General features: G+C 41.4%; 1 protein-coding gene across 2 annotated transcripts in view; it reads left to right on the top strand.

Annotated features, from left to right (window-relative positions):
* Positions 1-2,257: 2,257 nt before the first annotated feature.
* dgkd (diacylglycerol kinase delta) overlaps positions 2,258-9,870 on the top strand; it is a 120,903-nt gene continuing 113,290 nt past the window's right edge. Inside the window, exon 1 of one of the 2 annotated variants that reach the window (XM_036944350.2) lies at positions 2,258-2,535. In XM_036944350.2, the coding sequence (XP_036800245.2) occupies positions 2,401-2,535 (135 nt within the window). In that variant the 5' untranslated portion in view covers positions 2,258-2,400. The remainder of the gene's footprint in view (positions 2,536-9,870) is intronic. The other variant, XM_036944348.2, reaches the window with a different exon arrangement.

Raw genomic sequence — 9,870 nt, 5'->3', positions numbered from 1 at the left:
GGGCTGTGCTTTGGCAAAGTGTGTGGGGTTATATCCTGTCTGGTTGGCCCTGTCCGGGGGTATCGTCTGACAGGGCAACAGTGTCCCCCGACCCACCCGTCTCAGTCTCCAGTATCTATGCTGCAATAGTCTCTGTGCCGGGGGGCTTGGGTTAGTCTGTTATATCTGGTGTAATTCTCCTGTCTTATCTGGTGTCCTGTGTGAATTTTAGTATTCTCCCTCTAATTCTCTCTCTCTCCCTCCCCTCCCGGAGGACCTAAGCCCTAGGATCATGCCTCAGGACTACCTGGCCTGAGGATTCCTGGCAATCCCCAGTCCACCTGGTCATGCTGCTGCTCTAGTTTCAAATGTTCTGCTTGTGGCAATGGAACCCTGACCTGTTCACCGGACCTGCTGTCTGCCGCACCTGCTGTCTTGACCTCTGAATGCTCGGCTATGAAAAGTCAACTGACATTTACTCTAGGTTGCACCCCCTACAACTACTGTGATTATTATTTGACCCTGCTGGTCATCTATGAACGTTTGAACATCTTAAAAAACAATCTGGCCTTAAGAGAAAGGAGCGAGGGAGCGAGAGATGGAAGGCTGTCACACTGAAAGCTTTTAGGAGCTGTGCTCTTCAGCTGGGGCCCAGTTTTCAAGCTCTTCCTCTCTTTTCCCACTTCATACTCTGGAACCAGAGACCACTTCCTTCACGCTGGCTCCATAATGAGTTCAAGACACCTGAGAAACTTGAACCCTACAAACAATGGGACGACAAACAAAAGGCATTATGTAACCTGAACACCTACACCCAGCGAGTGACCTTGTTTCTCACACCACGATATACATGTACAACTAGATGTACACTTTGTTTAATGGCCTTCCAGTGTCATTGATATGTAACAGTTTGACCTATAAAAGTTTAATAAATTATTATTTACTTGAGAGAAGGCTAAATATCATCCATTCTGCACTTCTTCTATATGCTTTATTGAAACTATCCTCACATTCAATATAGTTGCCTGGTTTGGCTCACTCGCATGGGTAAGCCATAATACACTGGAGAGAGTTGTACAAGTCAGTGGAAAGATAGACTTTTGTTTACTCCCACTGAGACATATCCCACTGGGCACAAACTGGTTGAATCAATGTTGTTTGCACATAATTTCAACAACAAAAATTCAGTCTTACCACTTCTGATGCCGCTGAATCAACGTAATTCTGTGACTTTTAACCTAAATCATGGTTCAAAGTTTTGTTGATTTCACTCTGAATTCATGTTAGTTGACAACTCCATCAAGTGTCAATCAAAACTAGACTTGAACTGATGGCTGTGCCGAGTGGATCTGAGACATCTAAAAATGTTCACCATAAAAATTCACCTTCATTGTAAAATATTCCATGCATCATTGCATTTTCAGACTTATGTGTGATAGCTTATTATTCGTAATGTGATGAGTAAATTGGATAGTCATAATTTAACTCAATTATAGTTTGCAAAAAAGACTGTTCAATGCATGGCTGAGCACTTACACTCTTAGAAAAAAAGGTTCCAAAAGGGTTCTGTCGCTGTCCCCATAGGAGAACCCTTTTTGGTTCAAGATATAACTATTCTGTGGAAAGGGTTCTACATGGAATCCAAAAGGGTTCTACCTGGAACCAAAATGGTTTATTCAAAGGGTTATCCTATGGTTCCCAATGTGTTTAGAAAAGGCAACATGTTGTACAAAGAAAAAAGAAACGTATCTGATATAGCCTATAGCTTAGGTATACTCTATGCTATACACTCTTAGAAAAAAAGGCACCTTTTTTCTAAGAGTCTATAGCACATAGTATAGCGTAGAGTTCATTCAATTAAGTTGAGAATTTTCATAGCCTAACTAAAATACATATTAGAGTCTTTTCATTATATTCTCTTTACAGCAATAGCCATTTGCTTTCCAAACTATGTTTTTTACCACGATTGTATTTTGAAATATTGCAATATGCAATATATTTCCACTGACAGGAGCAAAAATGTTGTGCTATCCAGGAGCACAAGTACAGGACATCAATAAGCTGCTCCCAAACATTTCAAACCAGCATCAGGAAATTGAGTCAGTCTGTCATAACTAATGTGGGATTCAATTGCATTATGAAGTGCAGCTCAGAACAGATTCATTTGAAAGAACTGATTGGGTCACGAATTGACACCAACTTCATACAAGCGCATTTTCGTAATCTTTCCTTCTCCTCGCCGCCTCTCCTCGATTACCTTTGACCCTTTTCCAAAAGAAGGCGAGAGGAGCAGGAGGATGCATGAGTTGAGAAAAACCCCGAGTGGTGCTGCTTTGCCCTGTCTTGAACACAAGGGGGTGCTAATTCCTCTTGACTCCACCTTCCACTCATTGTATATATCATTCCCTGGGGGCGAATGATATGGCGGTGGCAGTCCGAGTCGAGGCCACGGCAAGATGCCTGGATGAATCTTCGGATAGTGAACCAGAGCAGGAACATGGATCTCCGCAGAAATTAATACGCAAAGTTTCCACATCGGGTCAGATACGAAGCAAGGTAAACTGTAATTGCATTGGTAACATTGCGATTCAAAGCCAAAGGCGACCATACTTTTCGGTAGCTGTTCTCTCCATCCGCTATGCTAATTTTCTAGCTTTGCGAGGCCAGATGGGAAACACCGCTCTTTCCTGTCTCTCTACATCCGCAAGATGGCGAGTAGGGTCCCCGGACAGGTCTCGCTTGCGCTAGCTGGAACTATAATAGCTCGAGCTCTCGATATCAGTAACGTTACTGTACTATCATCAGCACCACACCTAACGGTATCATTACTGAGTGTTGATAAATCGTAACGTTAGCTAACCTTCATCAAAACCTTAATCTATTTTAACTTAAAATATATTAAATCCGTGGATTACTGCTGCTAAATACCTCCATATGTGAATGGCCAGCTGTTTCATAGCAATATGATACTCCTCGATTCTGTTGGCCAGCTCTAGCTAGTTTTTGCTTCTAACTACTATCGCAATTGATTCATTCGGCATCTCGTTTGATATTCATAACTATCTATACGTTTTCAGGAGCACTTATCTGCCAACAAATATGTTGTAATATACAATATTGTACATTGGAGACAGGCTAATGATTTTCCTTTCAAGAGTGATTTCACATATAGGCCCCTTTTTTTAAAATAACCGATTTCAGTCCTCTTTAAAGTGAACTCTGAGAAGAAAAAAAACAAGCTAAATAACAGTTGTCGTTGTATTCACACTGCCCTTGCCTTTGAAAGAGGACTCAACTGTTTTGCCACTTCACTTCACCTATTTTGTGGGCCGAGTCCTATTTGCGTTCACATTGCTGTATTTACAAAGGAAGGAAAGAAAGGAACCAATATATTCTCTGGGTTTATACAAAGCATAGGACGAGCCATTCCATCAGAATGTGTTGTCAGTTGGCTGGCCGAAACCTGGTCTCAGAGCATTTCGTATTATTCTGTACGTAAATCCGTTAGCTAGGATAGGATTTAGGGTTAAGTTTAGGAGTTAGTTAAATGGTTAAGTTTTGGTTAGGGGAAGGGTTGCAGTTAAGGGACGGGTTAGCTAACATGCTAAGTTGCAAAGTAGCTACAACATAGTAAGTAGTTAATTAGTTAAAATGCTAAAGTTGTCTGTGTAGTATCTGGGATCTACATATGTTTATATTAGTTACTGTGCTGTTACTAAGCAGTAATGCATTACGGCAGTGTTACGTTACTACACCTAATAGGAAATGCACATGCGCACTGGGGTGCCGGGAACTGTAGAGCACGAGGGGTTTTGACTAAACAAAAACTAACTGTACTCCCGTCTCCTGCCTGGTCATTTCTCCACAAAACAAATATTACAGTCTGTGATGAGATTTGAGCTCGCAACCTTTGTTGCTGGACGTTCGTGTTATACGCTCGCCCATCCACCCTGTCTTATGTAAGCGTACCAAACACAACATATCATACTAATTTGCGTGTTCTGGATTTACGTTTACTACGTTACGTCTATGACACCAGGTGCGACAGCTAGATATACCTACTTACATTTTGAAAGCTAACAGATTTGAGTTAAAAGATGACACATTAATTGTAGTCAGAAAATATTATTAACATGTCAATATTATTGGTAACATAATAAATAAAAGAAGAAGAATTGCAGATGAAAAACATTAATTCCACGTCTATTCAATGTTGGTTCAATGTAATTTCATTGAAATGTGGAAACAACGTTGATTCAACCAGTGTGTGCCCAGGGGGAATGCTGTAATTCAACCGAGACTCTGAGCATTTTGTATTATTCTTTACCTAAATCCAAGCTGCTCCATTCCATGTATTATGCTATGTTTCGAATGGTATGTATTAATGTGGGAATGTCCATCATCCATTTCTTATGATATGTTACGAAATCCATTTAGTTGTAGATAGCTGGCTAACATTAGCTAGGCTAGGGATTAGGATTCAAGTTCTGTAAAATTGTATTTGTCACATGCCGAATACAACAACATTACCTTGAAATGCTTACTTACGAGCCCTTATTAACCAACAATGCATAATAATGCTAAAGAAAAAATAGTAACACAATAAAAAAGGAATAACGGGGCTATATAGAAGGGGTACAATGTGTAGGGCTACAGGGTAGTCAAGGTAATATCTACATGTAGGTATGGGTAACGTGACTATGCATAGATAATAAACACAGAGTAGCAGCAGCGTTCAGTGCATTCAGAAAGTATTCAGACTAGGTTTGCACAGTTTGGGGAATATTCAGAGGTGGAAACATCCCATAGGAATATTTGGGAAGTAACGGAAATATATGCAAATTAATATTAATTCCATTTAAATGTAGATTTTTTTTGCAATGGATATATTTACCATATCATATGGAGACAGAAACATAAACCTTTTACCTTATCATAAGTAGACATAATTGAAAATTATAAAATCCTTCCAATAGAAATTTAAAAAACGATTTAGTTACGAACTTGAATGAAATGAGTTGACTCTTCACATGGGAGGATTTCACTGAACAACAAAAGAAAGGGAATATTGAATGATTCCCAATGATCCATCGTATCTCCCAAAAACGTTTTCAACATACATCTATAAAATAGTCTAGATAGTCTAGAAACTAAAGCTTTGGTTGTCTTCCTCTCAAGCTTCCATTGCTTCTCCCTGGACTTCCGCTTCTCCCTGGACCTCCTTAAAGTCCACCTCTTGAACATCAGACTCTGAGGCTCTGAGGCCTCATCTTCACGGTCACTTTCCAATCTTGTTGAGGATGGCTCATTGTCAGGCTCAAAAAGCCAAAAATTTGCCCGGATGGCCACTAATTCTTCAACCTTTGTATTGGTCAAGCCTGTTGCGTGCTTTGGTGTGTGTGTTCCCAAACAAGAAACAGTTGCGCTCTAAGGCGGCTGATGTTGTTGGGATTTAGAGGATGATGGAGGCAACAGGGGAAAGAGCCTCAGATCCACAAAGTCCCTTCCACCAGGTGGCTGATGAGATATGTTGGCATGACTGCCATATTGCATCACCATCCCAAAGCCCTTGCTTGGACGGGTACTTCGCCAGACTGCCAAGAACCTTCACGCTTTTTGATGTATTTCAAAACTTCAGTTTCCTCTGCTTGGCGCAACAGTGAAGTTGGCAGGGCAGTACAGATTTCTTCTCTTACATCTGCAAGCAGAGTCTGAACATCAGACAGGATGGTCTCCCTGCTGGGCAGCTTCAATGTGGCGAGACTTGCCGAAGCAGTCTCGCCAGGCTTCCGGCTTGTCGACCTCTGTAGCGGCGTCTCCTCTTCTTACGAATTATGTGAATTTAGGTCTGGTCCGGGAAGAGCTGTATATCCTTCGCATCCGACTCATTAAAGAAAAGGTCCTCGTCCAGTTGGAGGTGCTCAATTGCTGTTCTGATGTCCTGAAGTGCTTTTCGGTCATAGGAAACGATGGCGGAAACATTATGTACAAAATAACGTTTAAAACGGAGCATAGAAACACACAAAATAGCACAATTGGTCAGGAGCCCGTAAAACGGTGCCCATCCCCTCCGGTGCCATCCATTCACCAAAGTTAGAGTTAGGTTAAAGGTTAGGGAAAGGGTTAGGTAAAAGGGTTAACAAAAAAAGTGGTCTAAAATCAGGAAAATAGCATTGTCAGCTGGGCTGGATGCTGTGTGAGTACTAACCTACTTATTGTTAAAAGAAACACAAAAACGAACTACGCCGTTGAACTCGTCATCAATTTTCTCTACTCCGGAGGACATAAAACAATATAGAGGTAAGATAGATTTTGAGACATGACATGTATTAGCAATTGCGGAGGCTCCAGAGACTTGTGGATGCCAAATCGAGCTCCGTACCGCATCACCGTGTGCCTCTCAAATTGTGTAACAATGCGGAGGGCTTTTATAGGTCTGTTTAGCTCTGCATTTACATGATTGGTTGACGGTAGATGTGGGAGGGAGGTTTTGTATAAACGCAAACTCACTTCCTTGACAAATTCCTTCACAACAGCTCTGCGAAGCACAAGAAATACGATGCCTCATGTCTACCAAATTCATCAAAGTATTTGCGTTCCGGTGGAAGTCATTCACTGTCAATGGAGCATTTCGCAATGCTACGTTGGGGGTGCCTCATTAGGCTGTGGGGCGTTCTGTGTACCCCATGCGTTTAATATTTTCAACTTTTGCATTGCTTTGCTGTGTGGTGGTACAAACAGAAGTACACACATAGACTCCAACTAGGTAGCTTTAAGCTAGTTGAAAAGCGAAGCATGTGCGTCAAGTACGGAAATCTGGCCAAACAAAACGCTTATGCATCTGGTCGACATCGGGCATGAATGCTCTGACTTCTGCGGAGACCGCATCACAGTAAATGCTGTACGGCCGCAGCAGATGTCGGATTGACCATGCAGAGACTTAATGCCTCTTGAGTAAATCTGAGCTGAAGATCTTTTTTCAGGCTATTCCGTTAAAACAACTAGAGCCTACTGTATGCGCATGTTGTAATCACACTTCAAATCTTAATTGGTTAATTTCAAACTGTAATTTTTTGAGGCGCAGCCATAAACTAGTTTTGTACAATGGCAAGTGGTGGGGTTGATAAAACCCACATTTTAGGATTTTAGCCAGACCTAAACGATATCATAACCGCCATCGATAAGTGCCAATACTGTGCAAACCTGGCCAAAGCTTTCGACTCTGTCAATCACCACATTCTTATGTGCAGACTCAACAGCCTTGGTTTCTCAAATGACTGCCTCGCCTGGTTCACCAACTACTTCTCTGATAGAGTTCAGTGTGTCAAATCGGAGGGCCTATTGTCCGGACCTCTGCCAGTCTCTACGGGACTGCCACAGGGTTCAATTCTCGGGCCGACTCTCTTCTCTGTATACATCAATGATGTCGCTCTTGCTGCTGGTGATTCTCTGATCCACCTTTACGCAGATGACACCATTCTGTATACGTCTGGCCCTTCTTTGGACACTGTGTTAACAACCCTCCAGGCAAGCTTCAATGCCATACAACTCTCCTTCCGTGGCCTCCAACTGCTCTTAAATGCAAGTAAAACTAAATGCATGCTCTTCAACTGATCGCTGCCCGCACTGTATCACTACTCTGGACGGTTCTGACTTAGAATATGTGGACAACTACAAATACCTAGGTGTCTGGTTAGACTGTAAACTCTCCTTCCAGACTCACATTAAGCATCTCCAATCCAAAGTTAAATCTAGAATTGGCTTACTGTTTCAAAACAAAGCATCCTTCACTCATGCTGCCAAACATACCCTCGTAAAACTGACCATCCTACCGATCCTCGACTTCGGCGATGTCATTTACAAAATAGCCTCAAATACCCTACTCAATAAATTGGATGCAGTCTATTACAGTGCCGTCCGTTTGGTCACCAAAGCCCCATATACTACCCACCACTGCGACCTGTACACTCTCGTTGGCTGGTCCTCGCTTCATACTCTTCGCCAAACCCACTGGCTCCGGGTCATCTACAAGACCCTGCTAGGTAAAGGCCCCCCCCCCCCTTATCTCAGCTCGCTGGTCACCATGGCAGCACCCACCTGTAGCACGTGCTCTAGCAAGTATATCTCTGGTCCCCCCCAAAACCAATTCTTTCTTTGGTCTCTCCTTCCAGTTCTCTGCTGCCAATGACTTGAACGAACTACAAAAATCTCTGAAACTGGAAAACTTATCTCCCTCACTAGCTTTAAGCACCAGCTGTCAGAGCAGCTCACAGATTACTGCACCTGTACATAGCCCATCTATAATTTAGCCCAAACAACTCTCTTCCCCTACTGTATTTATTTTGCTCCTTTACACCCCATTATTTATATCTCTACTTTGCACATTCTTCCACTGCAAATCTACCATTCCAGTGTTTTACTTGCTATATTTTTTTACTTCGCCACCATGGCCTTTTTTTCCTTTACCTCCCTTATCTCACCTCATTTTCTCACATTGTATATAGAGTTATTTTTCTACTGTATTATTGACTGTATGTTTGTTTTACTCCATGTGTAACTCTGTGTTGTTGTATGTGTCGAACTGCTTCGCTTTATCTTGCCCAGGTCGCAATTGTAAATGAGAACTTGTTCTCAACTTACCTACCTGGTTAAATAAAAGTGAAATAAGTAAAGAATTCTCCTAGATTAATTTCACATTTCCACAAACGGCAAAGGGTTTCCTTTCAAATGGTATCAAGAATATGCATATCCTTGCTTCAGATCCTGAGCTACAGGCAGTTAGATTTGGGTATGTTATTTTAGGTGAAAATTGAAAAAAAGGGTCAGATCCTTAATTAAGTAATGGAGTACGAGATTGAAGCAGTCCACACCAACTACATCATTCTCATGGAAAACCAGGGGATTGCAGTAAACAAAAACTGTGTCCATCGGGGCTCTTCCTTTTCATGTTTAGCTGGCTCTCATTTCATTGTTGTTGCGCTTCAGTCTTGTTAATTACTTCCTTTTATATTTGTTCCTAAGCTGCTACATTTTGTGTGTACACAACACATTTTTCCTTTACTAACCGTTGGTAGCGGAAGGCACACTAACGCCCTGGACCAGAGCTAAGCTGTCACCTGCTACCACCCATTGAGCAGCAGTTCCTATTGAAATTAATTTATAGCCATGGTGGCAGCTCTGTGCCCATTCTTACAGTCATATTGGCTACCACAGTATTAGGCTAACTTTCTCGTTAACAAGGAATCATATTCACCTCAGACCTTCAAAGCCTTTTAAAATTTTAAAATAAAGCTATGCTATGATGATAAAGCTGTTATGACTAGGGCTGTGGCGGTCAACCAGTGATTGTCATGCAAATAACTTCAGGTCTCACAGGTATTGGACCATTAATTAACATTAACACGTTTAGTATCTCCTGGCTTCCACACACAGCCTACAAGCCACTGATACAGACCTTTTGGAACGTCTACATTTTCAGTCTAAATCCATGTAATATAGCCTACACCATCACAATAAATACATTATTTATTTTAGACAGATCTAAAGAAACATGATATGAAGAAAATGTAATCTATTTTAAAAGAACAGCATACCCTCATATCTGGCTATGTTATATGGCTGTGGGCTATGCTAGTTCATTTAGCAGACAAGATTTGCTTAGAATTCCTTGGCATTATTTTATAGTATGAAGAATACAATTGAACATAGCTGAATAAAATAGAAAATGCATTTTCTCCATGCGATTTCGAGGGAGTGTCAGGAGTGTGCAAATGTGGCTATTCTGTGTTGAGCGGTTAACAAAGAAACAGGTTCTCATATGCTTCATTTTGAGTTATTTATGTAACTTTAGTTGTGATACAAAAGTTAAGCTATATGCTTTGATTTAATACA

Source organism: Oncorhynchus mykiss, chromosome 15 (assembly GCF_057628025.1).
Source record: "Oncorhynchus mykiss isolate SJ-2025 chromosome 15, ASM5762802v1, whole genome shotgun sequence".
Lineage (NCBI taxonomy): Eukaryota > Metazoa > Chordata > Actinopteri > Salmoniformes > Salmonidae > Oncorhynchus > Oncorhynchus mykiss.
Note: the sequence above shows the minus strand (reverse complement) of the source record. Positions and strands in the feature narration are given on the sequence as shown.